Below are 25,348 nucleotides of genomic sequence, written 5' to 3'. Positions count from 1 at the left end.
ACAACCACATTATCACAAGCCTGAATTCTAAATTTACATAAAATACCAATCAGCTAATCAACTCAAATAAACCCAAGAAGGTTTTCCAATCGTTCAAATAAATCCAGGCACAACAAAACAAAGTTACCTTTGATTGTCAATGCAAAGAGCAGGTGTTTGATTCAACTGCATAACAGTTGCCATCAAGCTGGCCACACACAAACTAAATCTTGCCATTACAATTAAGAATTCAATTCTTGTCACAGCATAAACATCTCACCCAGCCAGTGGTCACTCATTTTTGTTTTAAATTAATCTATGGTTCTTGAGATGCAGATGCAGACTTCTTGATAGGTCTAACCACAAGGCATAGGGTTTTTGTCAACTAAGACCTGATTTTGGACAACTTAACTGCTGAGCACATTTGAGGGATTTCCATTATGAACAGGACTCAGAAAGGTTGGCAAAGATAGCAAGATTTGATTTTAAATATTAAATAAGCTCTAGTGCCTCTGAGAAGGTAGCCATGCATACAACTCTAAGTATTTCAAATGCATTGTTGGAATAGTGTTCATTGCCAAGAACAGTACTGTAACCAGAATTTGGATTTCAGGAGATTAAACAACATTGACAAAGGAGCATTCAGATCCTTAACCTCTCCAATCAAACAAATTCAGTTCCTTGTATAATTTCTTTGTAGGCAAGCATCAGTTGGATTCTCAGTACATGTTTTTGATTTGAGGCAATATCTCAGAACCAAATCTCTTCCTCTAATTCATGAGAGAAACATTGGATTTAAGTTTTAAAACTTAAAACTTTTAAAAGTTTTAAAACTTAAATCCAATGTTTCTCTCATGAATTAGAGGAAGAGATTTGTTCTGTTTTTGCCTCAGCTCCCTTTTCCTGCATTTCCCTCCCTCCTAGTTCTGTTCATACCTTTGTATGTATGCCATTAGGAGTGGTTGCACACGACTGAAGTTGCTGCGGATGAGAAGCGCTGGATGCCAATGTCTGTCTATGCAATTGATGGCAGCAGTGGATTGCAGAGTGATGACATTTTTCTGTTGGTAACCTGTGGAGAATGGAAACGCCATCTCCTTCCATCAATGTTCTCACTGACTCATCAGTCATTTCTTTATGTGCCTGACATTCACTTTGTCCTACCTGAAATGAAATAAGGTGCACTTTCAATTACTCATTTCCTACCACCAGATTTCTGCAAGAATACATTCACAAAATTATGTACAACTGTAAAACTAATTACTCTTATAAACTTAACATATTAAACCAGCACATATTATTTTTCCAAATGTTAGAAATAATGATCTTCATTTGTGGATGAGCTACTAAGCCCGACGGAACCGTTTTTACTAACAGGACAATGAGCAAAAGCGGGTTACTGGAGCCCCAAAACCAGTCACTTCGGATAGGTGTGGCTCTTCAGCCGTGGTTGGCAGCTCACCTAGGAGAAGGAAAACTCAGATCTCTAACCTTTGCCACCTTACGGCCATTCCCAGTCTTGGGGAAAGCTTTGGAAGTAAACCCCAAGAAAAAATCCAAAGCTGGAGTCTCAAAGGTTGTCCTACATCGAGTTCAAAACTGACTGGCAACTCCTGTGACACCATGGTGCTAGACTGCCTCAGCCTCTGCCGTTCCTTTGGATTCATCAGGTACACGGAAAGGGGCCGGCTGCAAGATAGGCAACAGTTTGCTCTCCATACTTCACTGCCCTAGCTTGGGTATCACGCAGACAGCTAGGACTCAATATCCATGGTCGACCCCAACCAACTGAGGGCCTCAACCTCACATGTGAAATTAGTTTTTTTTTAAAAAGGACCTTATGAGTGTGGAGATACATTATTAAGTACTAAAATCAAATACAGAATCTGGCATTTATATCGTACAACAGATTACATACATTTCTGCAGGAATAGTTAAATTGTGCTAATTAAAATATCCTCAAATAAAACAGCGCTAAAAAAATCTGAGAACTGCATTACATTTTCAGTATTGTTCACTTAATATTAAATTAGCTTCCTTACTGAGATTTTTTAAAAATGAGATTATTTCAATTACCATACAGCAGTCTATATTAATAAGTCTCTATTTAGAGGTTGGTATTGCTCATTCTACATTGCATTTAAAATATTTAATTTCCTTCTTCATTCAGCTAACACTGTGCTTATTTCTGCAAAAGCAAGCAGTCTGCAATCTGTTCTCACCTACTTTATCTACATTCAGCAAGTGTACAGCATTGAGCATGAAATGCTAACGGTACCTGCTCCATTCAGCATTTAGCTCAACTTTCAATAATATTGGGAAAGATAAATGACTGACTGAGAATAGAAGTAAGGCTACCTTTGATTCTGTTATCATGCATTTAAAAACACAAACCATTCACACCATTACCAAATGACAGCGCAAGCCATTAAAATCTCCAATGGGTCAGCTGACTTAAAAAACAGATGATAATGCCAGAAAAAGTCATTAACCACAGCAACCCACATCTGCTGCCTTTCAAAGTCCAACCCTACCCTCACATCGTGAGAGTTGGAAACAGGCAAGGCCGGCCACCAGGGCTCTGGTGAAGCTGTTAGGACAATCCCTTGTACTGTGGCTGCAATGGATTACAGAAACATTGATGAACTCCAGATGGGAGGTCAGCAATGGCCCATGGTCCACTGGGAGATAAGGGCACAAGAAGAAGAATCTACATATACTAGATTATTCTGCGCCACAGATTGTCTCAAAAAGTACAATTACTGGCTCTTTGCATTTTACATCAGAAGCGACAGGTTGGTCAAGTGTCCTAGAAATACCAACCAAAAGAAAATGCTGTTAACTAGCAGGTTACCAATTGGTAAAAAAAATAACTAGTCATATTTATTCAAAGAATGGCACTGACAACAAGCAATGGCTTCAATTTCAAAATGTCACTTATACTTTTTAATCCTTGTGCCCCTACCCTGATTCCTTTAAACACTAACTTTCTAATAATACCAAGATTCCTCTAATGTTGGATTCATAGTTGTCCCCAATTTAATTATTCCACCTTTTGCTACTCTGGAATTTCTTCATATGTCACTACAGCTCAGCTTCATTTTCCTCACTTAAGACTTCCTCAAAATCCACCACTGAAATCTAGCCTTCGATCATTTCTCATTATTGCTCCTTATGTGGATTTTAATAAATTTTTGGTTGATAGTGCTCTTTGCGGTGCTAAAGCTATCCTATAAATAGAAGTGGTGATTGCCGAATGAAAATTGAGAAGCCAGCCAATTCAGCTGCTGATGCAACATCGACACAGTATTTGATATTGAAAGGATTTATGAAGGCTTGGGACGCAATGAGCCATCTGTTGGATGCAATTACTGAAAATATAACTTGCTATTTGTGCATTTTATATGTTCATTAAGGTGATCAATGTCAGTACTGAAAAGTGCCAACACTTATTTTAGAAGCAGTGTCAGCATCAAAGTAAAAAACACAAAAGCAAAATATTTGAGCTTCAAATTTAAAAATAAAGCATCCTTGCTAGGACAAAACACCAATCTACAGCATCAATTATGCAACCTGTCCATGTAACAGAAAAGAACAAAGCCAGCTTTGAGATTTGGCCAGGAGAAAGAACAAGAGTTTAGGGATGGGTCTAATATTAACTCTTTCCACAGTTGCCTGACCATTTCAGCATTTCCAACAATTAAATTTGGTTTATTATTCTCCCACATACTGAAAAATCTTATCTGTCCATATGGATTATTTCATTACAACAGTGCATTGATGTAGTTCCGAATTTAGAATAAATTATTACAGTTACAAGGAGTTCTTAACTAGTGGATAAGCTTATTTTCAAAGGATGCCACTAGTTTCATCACTGACAATAACAGGGAGTGCAGAAGAACAAAACTGTATTATTAAGGAAGAGTCTGCACTTGAGGCCATTATTTCGCATTAAGGATTCAGACAAATAGGATCAAAGTGGGAAGAAATTATTCAATGTTCTCTCTCTCTCTCTCTAAAATCCCCATCTCAAATGTCTGTTTTGGTCAGTCAATAAATATGCTCAAGACAGGTTTTTGAGCACTATGAAAGTCAACAGAATTGTAGACAGGTTGGACGAATATTTATGACATAAAAGCCACAATTTCATTGAAGTCAAAAGAATGAGAGTTCACATAGCCTGTACAGATAGTATGTACAATGGATTCCAGTTAATCAAGGCAGCTGCTTATTTGAACTAAATCCTAAAGAACAAAACCTAATTAAGAAAATTGTTGGGATTCCCTTCCTTTATTTCGGACACTATGCCACTTAATTGGGACAGGAGACTTTTGATGAAATTTCTAATTAGCGTCACTCACATGTACTTTTGAGGCCATTAAACCCTACACTGTCCTTACAGTGAACAGTTTTTACATAGTGTCAATTGTGTACACTTGTGTTCAGAAGGTGAGATTTTTGTCACTGATAGTTGGCAAGAAATTAGTAAGACAATTCAGCACTGTTTTGTTCACTACTGTTTCCAGCATTCAGGCTTACAGATACCAGAAACAGCCAAGAGTTAAAATGAAACAATTTCAACTACTTCAACAAGTTAAGCACTAGAAGAATTTGAAGGTATCAACAATCATATTGAACTTTACAAGGATGGGTCGTGGCTCACCCCTTTGTGCCAAAATTCGTAAGAGAATTGTTAGTCAGTACAAAAGGAACATTTCCCAACACAAGATTGCAGAGAATTTAGGCCTTTCAACATCTACAGTACATAATATTGTGAAAAGATTCAGCGAAATCAGAGACATCTCAGTGCGTAAAGAGAAAGGTCGGAAACCACTGCTGAATGCGCGTGATCTTCGAGCCCTCAGGCGGCACTGCCTAAAAAACCATCATGCTACTGTGACAATTATAGCCACCTGGGCTCGGAAGTACTTCGGAAAACCATTGTCACTTAACACAGTCCGTCGCTGCATCCAGAAATGCAACTTGAAACTGTATTACACAAGGAGGAAGCCATACATCAACTCTATGCAGAAACGCCGGCGAGTTCTCTGGGCCTGAGCTCATCTCAGATGGTCCAAAAGACTGTGGAACCGTGTGCTGTGGTCAGATGAGTCCACATTTCAGCTAGTTTTCGGAAAAAACGGTCATCGAGTTCTCCGTGCCAAAGATGAAAACGACCATCCTGATTGTTATCAGCAAAAGGTGCAAATGCCAGTGTCTGTGATGGTATGGGGGTGCATCAGTGCCCATGGCATGGGTGAGTTACATGTATATGAAGGTACCATTGACTCTGAGGCGTATATTAGGATTTTAGAGAGACATATGTTGCCATCAAGGCGACGGCTCTTCCCGGGACGTCCATGCTTATTTCAGCAGGACAATGCCAGACCACATTCTGCGCAGGCTACAGCAGCGTGGCTTTGTAGACACAAGAGTGTGTGTGCTTGACTGGCCTGCTGCCAGATCTATCTCCTATTGAAAATGTATGGCGCATCATGAAGAGGAGAATCAGACAACGGAGACCACAGACTGTTGAGCAGCTGAAAGTCTTATATCAAGCAAGAATGGACAAAATTTCCAATTGCAAATCTACTACAATTAGTATCCTCAGTTCCAAAACGATTAAAAAGTGCTATTAAAAGGAAAGGTGATGTAACACAATGGTAAACATGCCTCTGTCCCAACTTTAGTTGAGTGTGTTGCAGCCATCAAATTCTAAATTTGTGTATATTTACAAAATACAATTAAGTTGGTCAGTTAAACTATTGAAAATCTTTTCTTTGTACTTTTGTCAGTTAAATAAAGGTTCACGTGAATTAACATCACAGATTTTTGTTTTTATTGCATTTTGGAAAATATCCCAACTTTTCTGGAAATGGGGTTTGTATATACCTTTTTAACTATATCCATGAAGCGTTGGCTAATTTGGGCAGCTGCTTAATTGGCCTGAAGTGTACTCGTCCTGATGTGTCGCAATTAACCAGAACCAACTATATTCACAGACAGATAAAATAATTAAAAGAGAAAATGTTTTAATTTTATCAAGTTAAAAACTGCAAATAATTTTTAAATTAAATTAGAAATCAGCACATGATGAAAGAGTAAGAGCGTGAATTAATCACTTACCTTGCTCTCATGCTCACAGGAATAAATGTACTGAAAACCACACAATTTGCTTTGCAGAAATGAAAAAAGTTTGACAACCAAGTCAGCAGGGAAACTGATTTATTCAACTTCGCCAATGAAACTTCTTGTAAGAATGTATCTTATATTCACTTGCCAATCAAACAACACACTGAAAATTTTAAAAGCAAACACGAGGAAATCTGCAGATGCTGGAAATTGAAACAACACACCCAAAATGCTGGTGGAACACAGCAGGCCAGGCAGCATCTATAAGGAGAAGCACTGTCGACGTTTCGGGCCGAGTCCTGACAAAGGGTCTCAGCCTGAAACGTCGACAGTGCTTCTCCTTATAGATGCTGCCTGGCCTGCTGTGTTCCACCAGCATTTTAGGACTCGGCCCGAAACATCGACAGTGCTTCTCCTTATAGATGCTGCCTGGCCTGCTGTGTTCCACCAGCATTTTGTGTGTACACTGAAAATTTAACCAGTTTCACTACATTCAATAGCACATGGGAATAAATGTCAATTTTTAAAAACCCAATGAATACCTTACTGATTAACTTTTTTTTGATTCAGCCAATACAAGGAAATAGTAGACCATAAAGAAACAAATTGTTTTAATTGCAAAAGAAAGATTGTGAAAGCAAAAAGCAGCTTGAATCTGGAATTTAAAGAAATACTGGAGGGACTCAAATCTCATGGCACAACAGTAACATGTCCAATTCTTGTTCAGAAAGATGTATGTTCAAATCGAGTCAGGATCATAAATGTCATGTCAACTTTTGTCACTGCAACATTTGCAGTGAGGCAATTTAGGAACTATTATCTGAATTTGGAATAGTTTCATGACATTAATAGTTCTGTGCAGCAACTAACATGTTTTGCTTAAAATGGAGAGGGGGCAGTGAGGGTGAGAAGAAAGCAGATGAGAAAAGTACTCCTTACTGTTCAAAATTATCCATTTTCCAGTTACAGAATTCTGCCAAAGATAAAACAATAATGAATGAGGATGGATTGATTTTAACAAATATCATATCTAAAATAAGTCATGATTAGTTTTTTTTTCTTGCTCCATTTGCTAGAGTCTTACTTCATGCTTTTCTTAACTTCTAGCGCTGATAAGCATACATTCTTTTTTTAAACCAAATCTTGTGGGTAATTTCACATTATTCAAATTTACACCAATGCTATACTCCCAGAAAGGAAGACAGAACGCATTAGGAAAAAATATAAATCACTGGACTACAAATGTGTTACTAAAATATATCCCACAGCACTTTCAAGGCAATAATCTTAATCCACAATTCAAATTATAGGCTTCAACCAAACTTTAAAGCAAAACTAGATTACCATTTTCTGACAATTCATTACTTATTTAATAGAAAGAACCTCAGAATTCTTCTTTAGTTTTATCTTCATTTGATCAAGCTACATGATAATTAAGTGTACGGTTCAGTATAATAGAAATTACACACCAAAACTTTGTTAACACGCAAAGTGCTATCCTGCAAGTCAAGTTATAATATTTGAGCATATTTATTACTAAAGTAGTTAAAACATCTTTTTTTTGTAAATTGGAATGGAAGTGTTATTTACATCACAGTGCACCATTTTACCTGCCCACATAACCAAGGCCTGCTCGGTAAGAATACTGTTCAGGTAAGAGAAGGAAATGCAGGAGTTCATATAAAATTAAATAATACTGACCAAGTAGAGACTTAAAAGATGGGCCAACATTTTCATAATGTTATCAAATAGTATTGCTTCGCAAAGACAAACATTCCAACTCCATAGGCAATACATTACTAAAATGCAAGAACAATCTAGATGTAAGAAAATTACATAATGACAGAGAAGCCATTTTGGCCTATTTGGCTCATTCTAGTTAACTGCATAGCAATTTCCATCACTCCCCAATCCCCTTCTACTTAGTTCCAATATCCTTTCAAATTATTTCTTCACATGCTTATCAACTACATTTAGCCATCATCAAAGATTATTTTCCCATTTAGACTTTAAGACATAGGTACAGAATTAGCCCAGTCAACCCATCAAGTCTGCTCGATGGTTCATGGCTGTTTTTTTCCCTGCAACCTTCTCTCCATAATCCTTCACCCCTTTACCAATCAAGCTTCAAAACCTGGGCCTCTGTTAAAAAAGGAAGACATCTCAGAGGCACTAAAATTCAGATTGATATAAAGGAACCAAAGAATGGAATGGCATTATTGCAGAAAGCAGAGAAATAATGGCAACACACATAAAATGCTAATCACAAAATGGACAATGAACCCATGAACACTACCTCAGTGACTTTCCTCTCTTCTTGCACTATTTAATCTTATTTTTATACTGTATATGCTGTACTCACTGTAATTTTATTATTGTTATGTATTGCATGCAATGTACTGCTAGCACAACAAATTTCATGACATCTGCCAGAGAAATTAAACCTGATTCTGAGGAACTCAGCAAGTCAGGCAGCATCTATGGAAATGAATAAACAGTCAACATTTCAGTCCGAGACCTTGCTTCAGGATTGGAAAGGAAGAAGATGCCAGAATAAAAAGGCGGGCAGAGGGGAAGGATAGCTAAAATCCTTCCTTTTAAGTGCAGCCAGGTGGGTGGGAAAGGTAAAGGGCTGGAGAACAGGGAACCTACTAGGAGAGGAGGGTGGAGCACAAGTGGGGAATAGAAGAGGGAAAGGGGAGGGGAAAAAATTTACTGTAAGGAAAAAAATTGATGTTCATGCCATCAGGTTGGAAGCTATGTAGATGAAATATGAGGTGTAATTTATTTTTGTTTCATTGTTATCTGTGCAAAAAGGTCCCTTTCTTTCTTTGCAAAATTAAACAAAGAAGAATCAAAGTAAGAATGTGAGACAATTATTGATGCCTTGGGCACATTATTGCTTTCAAGTTGTCCCATGACAACCAAGTACAAAAACAGTAGAAAAAAACAAACAACCTTTCTGAATCGCCTACAGTTAAAAACTGCATCCAAAATTACTTTTTCCCCATCCTCCAAACTGAGACTGGTTGTTTCTGGATGGCAGTTATATCAGAGTACAGCTTGAAATTTAATTACCATGAAGTGCTTATGAAGAAGTTCACCTTGCAAGACTGAATAATGTAGAGTCGAAGATCATTTTTTATTTTTTATTTATTAGGTGCAATAGTGAACAATAGCCAGATCAGAAATGCTGATCAATTCAACTAGTTCCCAAAGAGAACTCTAATAAGCCAATCTGCTCAGCAATAGAACACAAAAAAAATCATATGTACAATTAAGAAACATTAAAAAAATAGTAGAAATACTGGAGTCATGATGATCATGATGAAGTCTGCTAGAAAGAGTCATTAATACACATACACAAAGAGATTGAAGGATAGGTTGCAGGGTGACAAAATGTGGCAGGAGCACTTGGAACTAAAAACTAATCCCTACTGGGAGAAAACAGCACCTGTTCTTTCCGCACTGTTCTCCAGCAGTTTAAGGACCAAGATCTAATCAATTCAGTACCTTTTGTTGTTCCATCGTTCAAATTAAATCCACTAAAACAAGATGGTGGTTAACACAAAATCAACTATCCACATTAAATATAGGTGAAAAATCAATAAAAGGTTAACATATTGCTGTAACAGGAACCCAATGGTGGGGGCACATTTTGATTATTTAATTACTTTATAAAATGCTGTAAGAACTTGCCAGTAACTAGGTAATTAACAAAACTGGGCATATGGGACAACAGCGAAAAGGACAAGCAACTGAGACAAGATGCTGCAAATTTAAAGCTTATTAATGAAAGAAATGCCTTGGGTTCAGACTCTTATGCAAATCTAATTACTTCTCATCCCTCTTGCTGCTGACAACTCTGTATCTGTTTTCCATTTGATTTTGATTCTTCCTCCATACATTAAGCATACCATCACTTAACATCCTCAACACAATAAGAAACCTTAGAATATGGCACTTTTCCGGTTGCATTCTGCTGGTCTAAACAATCATAGTTACCATTTAGTGAATGCTCTTTACAATTCATTAAAACAGTTCTTCAATGTCCTTATATTCAATCCCTCCCTCCAGCATAAAGTTTTCTGTAAGGACAGCAAAGGGTAAAAATAAATTTGTTGGTCTTTGCCATTTTGTGCAGTTCAGGCTTAATCTTTGAAACTGAAAACAGTAATGTTTTGTTAAGTAATTTTATTTTGGATATCAGTCGAATGAAAGTTTCTGAGTTATATGTTCATATTCTACTCCAGGGCCCATGTACAACCAGCTTGATATACAGTGAGTGCCACTGTACAGGTTGCAGGACAACACACACTGGACAACAAAGATTTTGTTTACTGAATACTTCTGGGTGTATCTTTTGAATTTATCAGGAGCTGATCACCTACATTTTTTGTAATCACCTATATTTGTTAATTCAATTCATAACTCGTCAATTAAAATGTTGCCCACAATGCAAGAGGAAAAAGTTTTCTATCTTGTCCAGGCATGCCCCAGCATGCTGAAGCAGGGCAGATACTGCATGGCAGGACAGGCTTTAGAAAGGCTATAAAAGCATCATACACATGCCATTCTATGCATTGCATTTACATGCATATTGGTTTGCAATCACATTGATGTGCATGTTCCATGTGCATGGCATATTCCTTTGCTTATTATAATAAAGTAATTGTATTTTCAGGAGTATTTGTGATAGCAAAATGTCTTGCCAATGCTACAACCACTGCAATGCTTTCTGTTGTATTTCTGGCAAGTAAACACTTAAACATCAAAGACAGAGCATAACTCCTCTTATTAAGAAAACCAATGAGCTCTACTTTGGATGTAAAATTGGCGACCATGACGAAGCCTGGTCTCACATTTACATTCCCATTTAGATCTCTTCTCTGCAAATCTTGGTGCTGTCAGTAACGAGCATGTTGAAAGGCTTCACCAGGATATTGCAGACATGGAGAAATGGTATCAGGGCAACTGGAATCCTTCAATGCTGGCTGATTATTTTTAGACACTTAAACAAGAGTTCTCAGGCACTAAGAACAAACAAAAGTACAAATACCTATGTCAGGATGCTGCTTATTGACCACAGCACAGCATTTAACACAATTATTCCAACAATTCTGATCGAAAAGCTCCAGAACCTGGGCCTCTGTACCTCCCTCTGCAAATGGATGTCAACTTCCTAACCGATAGATCATAATCTGTGCAGATCCGAAACAACATCACCACCTCGTTATAATCAATAATGGCACACCTCAGGGATGTGTGATTAGCCTACTGCTCCACTCTCTCTACACCCATGACTGTGTGGCTAGGCACAGCTCAAATGCCATCTATAAATTTGTCTATCAAACAACCATTGTTGGCAGAATTTCAGATGGTGATGACAGGGTATACGTGAGTGAGATATACCAGGAGTGATGTCAAAGCAACAAACTTGCACTCAACATCAGTAAGATCAAAGAAATGACTGTGGACTCCAAAAAGGGTAAGATGAAGGAACACACACCAGTCCTCATTGAGGAATCAGAAGTGAGCAATTTCAAATTTCTGTGTGTCAATAGTTCTGAGGATCTAACCTGGACGCAACATATCAATAGAGCTACAAAGTAGGCTAGAGAGCGTCTATATTTCATCAGGAGTTTAAGAAGATTTGGTATGTCTCCAAAATCATTCAATATTTCTTCAGATGTACCATGGAGAGCATTCTAAATGGCTACATCATCGTCTGGTATTGGAGGGGGACTACTGCACAGGATCGAAGTAAACTGCAGACAGCTGTAAACTTCATCAGCTCCATCATGGGCACTAGCCTCTGCAGTATCCAGGACATCTTCAAGGAGCGATGCCTCAAAAAGACGGTGTCCATCATTAAGGACCCCCATCACCCAGGTCATGCCTTGTTCTCATTATTACCATCAAGAAGGAGATACCGAAGTATGAAGGCACACACTTAATGGTACATGAACAACCTCTTCCTCTGTGTACTGTACCTCATGTTTTTACTCTATTATTGCGTATTGCATTGTATTGCTGCAGCAATGTCAAATTTTTACAATACATGCTGCTGATATTAAACCTGATATTAAACATTCAGCTTAGTTGAACTACTGCAAAGTGTCAGCACCGTTATGCAATTATAAGCTCATTATATTCAATAAAAGTTAATTTCTTGTTTCTCCAAATTCCTATGTGATACTAGTCATCTGAAGTTACATTTGTGTTCAGCCTCAAGTGGTCTAACATAACCAAAAAAATATTTCTGAGGAAGCAATACTTACAAAAGAATGTGTTGTCCAATGTATTCAGTCCCCACAACTGTTTTCACAAATTAATGACTCATTTTCAAAATTGGAAATATACTGAAGCAAGATTTTGAACTAATCTACAAAATATTGTGCATCGTGTCAAATCAAAAGAAAAATTCCAAAACTTGACAACAATTTACTAAAAATTAAAAGCTAAAATTATGACATTGAAAAAGTATTCATCCCCTTTATAATTACAATGCTAGCTTTCCTCAGGTCCAATATAATATGGCCTTACCAATTCACTTAACTTGTTAATGAAGAAAATTGAAAGATCAACTGCTTTCAATGAATTCATAAGAATAAGTAGCTGCTCTCTTAAGATCCATCAGAATGGCAGATTTTTAACAGAACAAACCAAAATGAAGATGAAGGAACATTCAAAACAAGTCAGGCAAATGATAATAGAGAAGCACAAATATGGGGAAGCGTACAGACCATCTTAAAAGGCACTGACCATACCTCGGAGCTCAGTGTAGTTCATCATGAAAAAGAGGAAAAATTAAGAAACCACAACCACACTGCCAAGGTCAGATGCCCCTCTAAACTCAGTCGCTGGAGAAGAATGGCGCTTGTAAGAGAGAATATGATGACGCCAATAGACACTCAAAGAGCAGCAGAAGTCAGTGGCTGAAAATGAAGACCAAGTTCATGGCCCCACAATCTCTAAGCTTTGCACGAAAGGGTATTTATGGAAGAGTGACTAAGAAGAAGTCCTGGCTTAAAAAAACATATCCTTGCCTGTAAAGACTTTGCAAGGCATCACTTAGAAGATACTGTAAAGATGCAGAAGAACGTCCTGTGGTCAGATGAGCCTAAAGTAGAACTGTTTGTACTCAACACTAAGTGGGAGATGTGATGTAAATCTAATATGGTGGATCAGCCAGGTAACACCATCCCTTCTAGGGATGCTTTTCAGCAGCAGGGACTGAAAATCTCTTTAGGATTGATGGGAAGATGAATGCTGCTAAATACAGAGAGATCATGGATAAAAAACCTGCTAGCCTCTGCCAAAGTTAAACTGAGGAGGATATTCGTCTATCAGCCAATGCTGCCAACTCAACAATGGAGTGACTTCGAATAAAGAAAATTGATGTCCTTGACTGGCCCAGTCATATTCCGGACCTTAACCTGATTGAACATCTCTGGCAAGACTTCAAAACTGCTGCCCACCACCACTCCCTGGCATTGCTTGAGCAGTTTTGCAAGAAAGATTGGGCAAATCTTACTTCATCACATTATGCAATGCAAACAGAGACTTATCCAAAAAGAATACTCATTGTAATAGTTGCAAGAAGTGGTCTAACTAAGTACTAAGCAAAGGAGATAAATACTTCTGAACTGTTGACATTTCAATTTCTGAATGTTTAGCTTTTCATGTTCTACAATTTTCCCTGTTATTTGGGCTCTACTATAACAAAAGGAGCATGTGATTCACGAATAAAGATTCTCAGTTAAATTGATCAAAATCCCTGGTTGTAATACTGATTTATATGAAAAGGGGTTGAGGGCTGAATACTTTTACAAGGCACTGCAAAGCTGAAGGAACACAGTACTGATTGAAGGACCATCTTTAAGTTAAGGATAATAAATTAAAGTCTTGTCCTCCCACAAAGACTGATTTTTTTAAAAAAAATTCTCTACATTTTTCAGGGGCAAATAGGTGAACTCACCTAATATCAAGGTCAACATTTACTCTTAGCCAAAATAACAATTTAATTGCATGTTTAACATGTATTCTGGGAGCTAAGCTAGAGCCATTCCTATAGTATGGTAACCAGAACTGCACTTAACATTCCAGTTGCAGCCTAGCCAACTTGAGTGATCACTCTTTATGTCAAAACAATAGCCAAACAAAAAGAACTAAATGGCTGTGAAACACTTCGCAATATACCTCTTAGGACTTCAAAATATGAAAATATCAAAATTTCTTTTAAAATTTAAACTGATTATCTTGCAAAACAACTTGTTTAAAATGTATGCCAATATCCACTGGCATTCTGCATCTCCTAATGAGCTATACTGTAGCTATAACCAAGGTAGGTGACGATAGGTACAGCATGATTTACAGTAAAATTTCGGGAAAATTCTATAGTTCTGTTATCCTCCATGAGAATGGAAGAAAGAAGCCTTGATGGTTCTGCTAATACTGCCTTCATGATCAGTTTGTAATGAACTGACTTAACGAGAGCCTCTACATGAAACGTGTAAACAGCAGGATCTTTCCAGGAAAATACAGTGAATGGAAGACAAGAGCATGTACAACAAAATAAATCCTAGACACTCCAAGCATGAGGAATGGAGAAATTATCCAATTATCTCGATTCCAGTCAAGAATAGCAGGGAAATGAGTACATACAGCAAATTCACAAAACTGAAATACTTGCAATACAGACAAAACAATTTTTGAGGTTTTTCATGAAATCAAATCAATCCCCTAAAGAAAAAAATCTTATCAAACTTCTATCTTAAACAATGTTCTGAAATGGAAATAAACCAGAATATCATGTCATTTTGTATTCCCAGAATTTGTCTTATACTTATTCCAGGGGTCACCAACCTTTTCTGCACCGTAGACCAGTTTAATATTGACAATATTCTTGTGGACCGGCCAATGGGGGGGTGGGGTGGAGGGAGAGAGCGAGGGGTGCTAATCACAACTGGAATATAGGTGATAAGTCAACTATAAGTCACTTATAAGAGGCTAATACACTCAATTTTGATTCTAAAGGGTTTATCTAACAAATTTAATATTAAACACAGTGCATATTTTCCTTGCATGAATATAGTGATAAGTCAATTATAACTCACTTCTAAGTCAATAGCATCATAACGTTTTAAGTAACGTTTGGATATTAAACACACACCACATACTTTCCTCGTATGAACATATAAAATCATTGCAACACATCAATATCGCTGAATCAGTGGGAGCCCTGGCCTTGTTTCCCTGCAACAAGACGGTCCCATCGTGGGCTGATGGGAGACAGTGATACTCGAAGAGGGTTCTTTATGTACAGTCTATTCCGCAATTTAGTTTTCAGCACTTGCTTCTGTCCCGCTTGCTCACATTTTTTTCGCTCAAAAACTCAACAGGTTGTCTTTAAGTGCAGGGTGCTTGGACTCAAGATACCGAAGCAGTTTTCAGGGCTTCATTGCCTCATTAGGCAGCCCAAACTCCAGCCTCCCGCCCACCCGCTGCCAGATGCCTTGGCCAGGTGCAGCTGGTTGTGGGTGGGGTGAGAGGACAAGGAGGGCCCCATGCCGGGGTCGCAGCTGTCGCAGTCCGGAGAGCAAGGAGGAGTGTGACAGGGCGTGCGCCCGCCCCCTTTGTAGATAGGTAGGATCTATCGGCTGACAAAAGTTTGGCTGGAGGAATAACTTTCAGTAGATCGCAGCAAGGTAGCTACTCTGCTACTTAGGAAACACTGAGCCCGAATTAGGTCGTCTGTGAATATTTCAGCACTGGGTTCTTCACAAACATTCGGTGTGCTAAATAGGTTTAGAGGTGTCGCCCATCTGTCCGCACTCCAGATCAGTAGCAGCTGCACTTCTCGCCAGCCACCCGAGGCCAACTAATGTTCCCTCTAGGGTATCATTGCGTTTAGGTGACTGATGACCTCGCGTGGGTATTGACTTCTTGTGCGTAATGACCTTGCATGCGTTCAAGTTCAACAGTGGGCATGACAGGGAATGAGGAAAGGTGCAGCTGACTTATATCGTTTCATATCGCCAAATCATATTGTTTCCTCACGGAAATATTGTTGCACATACTTTGTGGCCCGGTGGTTTAGGGGACACTGCAGTACTCATAGGGTGTTAATAACAGTGGTTTCAACCACAACTATACAAGTTATCAAAAGATTCTTAAAGCTTGATGCAAAAACATTAAGCTTTGCTCCTACAACACACACAAAATGCTGGTGGAACACAGCAGGCCAGGCAGCATCTATAAGGAGAAGCACTGTCGACATTTCGGGCCAAGACCCTTCGTCAGGACTAACTGAAAGGAAAGATACTAAGAGATTTGAAAGTAGTGGGGGGAGGGGAAAATGTGAAATGATAGGAGAGGACTGGAGGGGGTGGGATGAAGCTAAGAGCTGGAAAGGTGATTTGTTTTGCTCCTAATGAGTACAACTAAAGCTTGATTACCTTCACTAATGAGTCAAATGAGTAACTGAGATTTTTTTTGTATGAATCAAAAGGGGAAAATCCCAAACTTTAAAAATGAATGAAGTTGACAAGGCAAAACTGAAGGGAGAGATAACAAAAACAAATCTGTGATAAACCCGAATTTAAACACTGAAGATCTGAAAATACAGACAGGGAATGTGTAGGATTGCTTCACAGCATCATAAAAAGAATGCAGTAGTGTTTTAGAATATTGACCTTATAGAAGGGAGAGGAAGAGAAGAAATGGAGAAGGATTATTCAGTTGATTCTTTAAAAGTGATATTCTCACTTTGGACAAAGGCATGGTAAAATTTTAGAAAAGGAATGAACTTATGGCTACATTTTCAATAGACCAAGATTATAAATAGATAAAAGTGCACAAAATATAAAGTGAAGAGATAGTCGCTGTTAATTTTATTTACAAGAGCATTTTTAAAAACTGGCAGATCATAATCGACTTTCCTGCCCTCAGTGGCATGCGAGAAATCTTATATAACCAGTTTCAATACAGCCTACCAATGGAAGTGAGCAACTAATATGCAAGAACTGACAAAAAGGATCAGATAAATGGGTAAACATGGAAAGTTTGGGGATCTACTAACAAGTAAGGTAAGAATGAGGGAAGTACCATATTGTGGGGTAGGGATTGGGGAGGTGGCTGGGGAAATGCTGTTACAATACAAAGTATGGATTAATGAATGACAAGCCAATATGGTTGTGCAAAAAGCAAATAGGGTTTAACCAACCTGAGTTTCTTGATGAGATAATGGAGATTGCATGATGACTCTATTTGATAAGATCTATTTGATAAGATTATATATACCAACAAAATTGACCCAATAAATATAAAAAAGGAAAGCAGCAGCAATGATAGGAACATGGCCTTAATGCATAGAATAACAGGATGTGTTTCCTTTTAAACTAAGGGAAGGTCAATGGTAAGGTTTCCAAGAATCATCGAGAGGTGCCTCCTTCTTCATGTATTTGGTGACTTGAACTTGGCAGGGATACGAATTCTAAGTTAGCACTTGACATGAATCTTAGAAGTACAGTAAACAGTAACAGAATTTAAAGGAACACTTCACATTAGGCAGTAATATTCATAGGCTGGTAGAAATGGTGGACACGACACAGAAGTTAAAAGTGAATCATTTTGATAGAAAGAATGCCCAACACGTTGAGAAAGCTTGTAAAGAAAGGAACACAGGTTCCAGGAGGTTTTAAAACAGATGTGCAAAATACAAGAGTAAGGTAGTTATAATGAACCCTTTTACAATCCTGGTTAACGTCTACAACTGGAGGACTATGTCTGGGCACAACATTTTAAGAAAGTAGCTCACCCAGACAGCTTTCAAGAAAGGTTTTCTATAATGGTTACAGGAATATGCTGGGGGAAAAAATTGGTATTGATCTCTATAAAGCTCAAAAGAGGAGATTTAATTCATTTGACAGGTCCAGTCAAGTAAATACCTTGAAATTGGCTAAGAATATGAAAAGAAACATTAAAGAAGATACCAGAAAGACGCACCATCACAGACAATGATTATTTGGAGAAAACTTAGATGGTAATACATACTGCTCATTGTTTAATAAGCATAGGGTAATCCATGCAAAACTACATGACTCTCTAACGACAAAAGGTTTTAGGATGAATGATATCTTACTGAATAAATAACAGTTGAGAAAAGCAAACATTGGCACATGGTTATCAGAGCACAAATACAAAGAATTGGAGTCAATTTAAAAAATGTCAAGAGCTGTGATAAATGGTCTGGCTTCACATTCGGTCAAGATTGAGGTAGGGGAAAGTGTATGAAGGATACAAAGGAAGAGCTTTACAGTACTTACTTGACAAGATGCAATTGACCTGAAAGTAATAGAGACCAACAGAGATAGGGGGTAAGGGAAAAAACATCTTTATCATGACTTCCATCAGCATTAAATTTGGGGTGGGGTGGAGTGGGGAAGGAAGAGAACAGAACAGAAACAGGCCCATCTACATTTATCCATTTTTCCACTAAACCCATCCTATCCCATTTTCTTCTCACCATATTCCTATCAATCCACCAGTTTCTAACTACTCATCTACACTATGGACTTTTTATAATGGCAATTAACCTCCCATCCGATATTTATATTGCAGGGAATCCTTTCAGCAGCAGGCACTGAAAATCTGGTCAAGACTGATGGGAAGATGAATGCTGTTAACTGTGAAAGAAGTTCATCTTTCAACAGGGCAATGGCCCCAAAGCACACTGCCAGAGCAACTATGAAACAGCTCCAAATGGAGAAAACAGAGTCCTGACCATAACCCCATCGAACATCTCTGTCAGGATCTCAAGACTGCTGTCCATCGCCACTCCCCAACAAATCAGGCACAGCTTGAGCAATTTGTAAGGAGGAATGGGCAAATCTTGTTCTGTCACTTTACAAAGCTATCAGACACTATAATAGTCCAAAAAGACTACTGGCTATAATAGCCACAAGAGATGCTTAAACTAATTACTACGCAAAGGGGAATGAGTATTTTTGAAACTCTGCATTTCAGTTTTTGAATTTTTACATAGAAACATAGAGCTGTGCTAAACATGACCTTACCTTAGAACTACCTCAGCTTATCCATAGCTCTCTACTTTTCTGAGCTCCATGTACCTATCCACAAGTCTCTTAAAAGACCCTATTGTTCCCGCCTCCACTGCCGCCGCCGGTAGCCCATTCCACGTACTCACCACTCACTGCGTAAAAAAGTTACCCCTGCCATCTACTCTGTACCTACCTCCAAGCACCTTAAAACAATGCCCTCTTGTGATAGCCATTTCAGCCCTGGGAAAAAGCTCCTGACCAACCACACCATCAATGCCTCTCATTATCTTGTATACCTCTATCAGGTCACCTTTCATCCTCTGTCGCTCCAAGCAGAAAAGGCCGAATTCACTCAACCTATTCTCATAAGGCATGCTCCCCAATCCAGGCAACACCCTTGTAAATCTCCTCTGCACCCTTTCTATGATTTCCACGTCCTTTCTGTAATGAGGTGAACAGAACTGAGCACAGTATTCCATGTGGGGTCTCAACAGGGTCCTATATAGCTGCAACATTACCTCTCGGCTCTTAAATACAATCCCATGATTGATGAAGGCCAATGCACTGTATGCCTTCTTAACCACAGAGTCAACCTGCATAGCAGCTTTGAGTGTCCTATGGACTCAGATCCCAAGATCCCTCTGATCCTCTATACTGCCAAGAGTCTTACCAATAATGCTATATTCTGATATCATATATGCCCTACCAAAATGAACCACCTCACACTTATCTGGGTTGAACTCCATCTGCCACTTCTCAGCCCAGATTTGCATCCTATCAATATACCGCTGTAAACTCTGACAGACCTCCACACTATCCACAACACCTCCAACCTTTGTGTCATCAGCAAATTTACTAACCCATCCCTCCACTTTCTCATCCAGGTCATTTATAAGAATCACAAAGAGTAGGGGTCCCAGAACAAATCCCTGAGGAACACCACTGGTCACCGACCTCCATGCTGAACATTACCCATAGATAACCACTCTTCGTCTCCTATGGGCAAGCCAGTTCTGGATCCACAAAGCAATGCCCCTTGGATCCCATGCCTCCTTACTTTCTCAATAAGCCTCGCATGGGGTACCTTGTCAAGTGCTTTGCTGAAATCCATAGACACTGCATCTACGGCTCTACCTTTATCAATGTGTTTAGTCACATCCTCAAAAAATTCACAGGCTCGAAAGGCACGACCTGCCTTTGACAAAACCATGCTGACTATTCCTAATCTTATTATGCCTCTCCAAATGTTATTAAATCCTGCCTCTCTGGATCCTCTCCATCAACTTACCTACCACTGAAGTAAGACTCACTGGTCTATAATCTCCAGGGCTATCTCTACTCACTTTCCAGAATAAGAGAACATCATCCAATCCTCCAGAACCTCTCCCGTCCTCATTGATGGTGCAAAGATCATCACCTGAGGCTCTGCAATCTCCTCCCTCGCTTTCCACAGTAGCCTGGGGTACATCATGTCTGGTCCCGGTGACTTATCCAATGATGCTTTCCAAAAGCTCCAGCACATCCTCTTCCTTCATATCTACATGCTCAAGCTTTTCAATCCACTGCAGTCATCCCTACAATCGCCAAGATCATTTTCCATAGTGAATACTGAAGCAAAGTATTCATTAAGTACCTCTGCTATCTCCTCCAGTTCCATACACACTTTTCCACTGTCACACTTGATTGGTTCTATTCTCTCAAATTTTATCCCCTTACTCTTCACACACTTGTAGAATGCCTTGGGGTTTTCCTTAATCCTGTCCTGGCTCCTTCTGGCTCTCCTAATTTCTTTCTTCAGCTCCTTCCTACTAGCTTCATAATCTTCTAGATCCCTATTATTACTTAGCTTTTTTGAACATTTTGTAAGCTCTTCTTTTCTTCTTGACTAGATTTACAACAGCCTTTGTACACCACGGTTCCTGTACTCTACCATCCTTTCCTTGTCTCACTGGAACCTAACTATGCAGAAACCCATGCAAATATCTCCTGAACGTTTGCCACAGAGAACAGCTGTTTCCAATTTATGCTATCAAGTTCCTGCCTGATAGCCTCATATTTTTGCTTACTCCAATTAAACGTTTCCCTAACTTTCATATCCTTCTCCAATGTTATTGTAAAGGAGATAGAATTGTGATCATCATCTCCAGAATGCTCTCCCACTGAGAGACCTGACTCCTGACCAGGTTCATTTCCCAATACCAGATCAAGAACAGCCTCTCCTCTTGTAGGCTTATCTACATATTGTGTCAAGAAACCTTCCTGAACAAGCCTAACAAACTCCACCCCATCTAAGCCCATCACTCTAGGGAGATGCCAATCAATACTTGGGAAATTAAAATCTCCCACCACAACAACACTGTTATTATTACACCTTTGCAGGATCTTTCTCCCTATCTGCTCCTTAATGTCCGTTATTATCGGGTGGTTTATAAAAAACACGCAGTAGAGTTACTGACCCCTTCCTGTTCCTAATTTCCACCCACAGACTCTGCTGACAACCCCTCCATAACTTCCTTTTTTCATGATGCTTCTTGCATTAAAACAGATACATCTCAAACCATTGGTCTTTGTGCATCCCATCTCTATCACCCGCCTATCCTCCCTCACACACTGTCTCCAAGCTTTCTCTATTTGTGAGCCAACCTCCCTTTCCTCCGTCACTTCAGTTCAGTTCCCACCCCCCAGCAATTCTAGTTTAAACTCTCCCCAAAAGCCTTAGCAAACCTCCCCAACGGGATATTGGTCCCCCGAGATCAAAGTGCAACCTGTCTTTTTTGTACAGGTCACACCTGTCCCAAAAGAGGTCCCAATGATCCAGAAATCTGTATCCCTGACCCCTGTTCCAATCCCTCAGCCATGCATTTATCCTCCACCTCATTATATTCCCATAGTTTTCATTTTTCACACTTTACAATTTTCCCTTTTCTTTTGGTTTCTACTATGCAAAAAAGGAGTATGTGATTCACAAATAAAAAATCTCAGTTAAATTGATCGAAATCCCAGGTAGTGAACAAAGGGTTGGGGCTGAATACCTTTACAAGGTACTTTATGTGTCTCTCACTTATGAATGGCGTTCTTTGGAGAAGCTAATTTAGAACAAATCATTCACATGGACATAATCCATAAATAAATCAAGTGTGGGGGAAATGTAGAAGCGCTGGATGCCAATGTCTGTCTATGCAATTGATGGCAGCAGTGGATTGCAGAGTGATGACATTTGCAGCTATATAGCCCACTGTGCTTCAAAATAATGTCTGTTCTTTACTAAGCCATTACTGGCATTCCTACAACAATGAAACGGTGATCGCATCACCACATAACGCGAAGTAGAATGAATCACAAAAGCAATGAGCAGAGGCTGGTGGGGCTGGTGGTTAGCAGATTTGGGCAAGCTTTACAATCACTCAGCACTGAAGTGCACAGCTCAGCCATCACTAGCCAGCACGATGTGTTGACAGACCAGCCATCTTAGTCTCGCTGTCATCACCCTCATTTAATATAATGAAAACGACTGTTTCCGCCCTTCTTCCCACAGCTCACCCAAACACAGTAACCATCTCGGGGGCATTCACTGGCCCTACTTACTCACATGCAAACTTGAATCTCAGGACTGACAGCAGTATTCATCCAGCAACCCAGTACCTACCATCAGAAAGCAACTTTTGCACATTTACTCACTCCACAGAGCCAAAAGGCATTAAGATCACCTCAATCACTTCATGACTGCAGGAATATTAGCCGTGCTAGAACTCAATCATGTCCTCAGCACACCACCAGGAAAGGCAAGGGTCACAAACAACAGTGCTACCACTAAAACATTATGATTCCTTCTGCTGTTGATTCCATTCATGCTCTCCTTCTTGTCAAACACCAAATGAAACATCATTTCAACCAAGACACAACCATTCAATGAAACCTAATGTATCCCTTAATCCTGTGAAAAGGTGGTTAACGTTTCTTATCACAGCAAAACAATTTGGTATCAATGAATTCAACACAGTGGCTTTGGAAAATTTTGGAAAATGGTGGTATGGCCACAAGCTAAAAACAGCAACAACTAAGATGACAGGTGCTAATAACATATCCTAACTGATCATTAAGTTCACAAGTTTGACTACAATTGTGTAATCCAAAAAGAAGTTGATGATATGGATGGAAATACAGTGGATTCCAGTTAATTGGGCCACCAGATAATCAGGGCAGCCAATTACTTGGGACAAATCTTAAAGAACAAAAATGAATTAAGAAAACAACTGGGACATCCTTTCATTATTTGGGACACTATGCCACTTAATTGGGATAGGAAACTGTTGCCCAATTTTCCAACTAGTGTCAATCTCGTGCACCTGGATGGCCATTAAACATGACACCTTCCTTAGAACAAACAGTTTTTAAATAGCATCAGTTGTGTATGTTTGTGTTGCAAAAGCAGTGATTCTGTCACTGATTGTTGGTGAGAAATAAGAGGAAAGACAATTCAAAACTGTTGTGTTAACTGTGGTTTCAAGCATTCAGGTTTGGAGATGCCAGAAACAAATGGAGGTGAAAACGAAACAATCTCAGGAAGATCTCAAGTTAGGAAATACAAAGAATCTGAAGGAATCTACAATCATCTTGAACCTTATGATGAAAATTAAGATTTGGAGGATGTAATCGTCTAAAGGAATTGTATGAAGGCAGTCCATTATCTGCATTAAGTGTCTGCACTGATTTTGTTCATTTCAAGTCAATCAAAAGAACACAGCAGCGTACACAGGATGAATTCCTCCATCAATAACTATTAGGAACTAATACACAGTTTTATAATATTGTAGTAGTATTGAAAGTGTTTTAATTTGTTCTGTAGTTAATTTTAAAAAAATCTGTTACTCAGTTAAATGGTAGCTTGTCTTTTTATATCTTTTTTGACTATTTCCATGAAACTTCAGCTAATTGGGACAGCCGCTTAATTCAGCCGATGTGTCCCAATTAACCAGAATCCACTGAATTTCAGAATTCATGAAGAACACAATGACGAAAACCAATCATTTACTTTTTGCACAGAATCATTTTTAAGTTAATGCAGACATTATTAAGAAAGCTTACTTTTACCATTAGAGCCTGTTCAATAATTGCGCGTTGCTCTTCTTCCTCCACTCTTCTTTGACAGGTCTGACATATCCAGAGGGGCATATGCTCCAGAAGGCCATGTGTCAATGCTGGCATGGAATTGGCTAGCTTCTTGAGATCTACAATCCCATTCTGCTGAGTCCCCCATTCTTTACGTTCATGATGACACAACAAGCAACAGTCCTTTGCCAGCTGGTGCACAGTAAGGGAGGCCTGCAATTAAATGATTATATGTGACCAAATAGTTTAAAAACCTCTACCTATTGAACTTTTAAAAATTACTTCATAGCTGTAGAATTCACTAGATATTATCCACCAAAAGGATTTTTTTTATTGACACAATTTTCTATTGCATTTCTGCACCATACATTCATGCTAAATTGGTACTGTATATCAAATTGTATCATTCAATTTTATAATGTCAATAGCCAAAATGTTCAATCTACCCATCAAACAGGAGGAAATCTGCAGGTGCTGGAAATTCAAACAACAACACACATAAAATGCTCGTGGAACACAGCAGGTCAGGCAGCATCTATAGGGAGAAGCACTGTCGATGTTTCGGGCCAAGACCCTTCGACAGAACTAACCGAAAGGAAAGAAAAATCTACCTATCAACTGTTTCTTCGTGGCATTTACCTATACTAAACACATTTAAAATGTTGTTTTACCAACAAAATATCATCGTATCTCCTGCAATTATAATATCAAGACCTACTTAGGCACTAACATCACTGAATTCTTGCATTGATACTGGATCTAAATTTCATAACTCCTCTCACATCTACAATGGTTGAATAATCACCAATATGAAGATTGATGGCATTGTGGCTAGCATAGCAAACTGGTAAATAATAGAGCCGGATACAGATCAGTTGCAGATATGGGTTGAGAAATGACAGATGGAGTTTAACCCAACCAGAAGTGAAGTGCTGAAATTTAGTAGGCCAAATGTAAAAAGTCAGTACATCTTTAACAGAAAGACACTTAACAGTGTTGATGAGCAGAGGGGTATTGGGATCCAAGTTCATAGCTCCCTGAAAGTAGCTACACGGGTTGATAAG

General features: G+C 38.9%; 1 protein-coding gene across 5 annotated transcripts in view; it reads right to left on the bottom strand.

Moving 5' to 3' along the window:
• fam193b (family with sequence similarity 193 member B) overlaps positions 1–25,348 on the bottom strand; it is a 293,883-nt gene that overhangs the window by 234,915 nt on the left and 33,620 nt on the right. For 2 of the 5 annotated variants that reach the window (XR_009515836.1, XM_059990125.1), the window contains exons 2-3: positions 24,261–24,497; positions 916–1,143 (exon numbers count right to left, since the gene is read on the bottom strand). Coding sequence is in view for 4 of the 5 variants with exons in the window: in XM_059990125.1 (XP_059846108.1) it covers positions 916–1,143; positions 24,261–24,497 (465 nt within the window). In the remaining variant the exon portion in view is untranslated. Of the gene's footprint in view, positions 1–915; positions 1,144–5,871; positions 6,002–24,260; positions 24,498–25,348 lie in introns of those variants that run through there. The other 3 variants (XM_059990126.1, XM_059990128.1, XM_059990127.1) reach the window with 3 other exon arrangements.

Source organism: Hypanus sabinus, chromosome 15 (genome assembly GCF_030144855.1).
Source record: "Hypanus sabinus isolate sHypSab1 chromosome 15, sHypSab1.hap1, whole genome shotgun sequence".
NCBI classification, from domain to species: domain Eukaryota; kingdom Metazoa; phylum Chordata; class Chondrichthyes; order Myliobatiformes; family Dasyatidae; genus Hypanus; species Hypanus sabinus.
The sequence above is the reverse complement of the archived record's forward strand: the minus strand, read 5'-3'. Positions and strand labels throughout refer to the sequence as shown.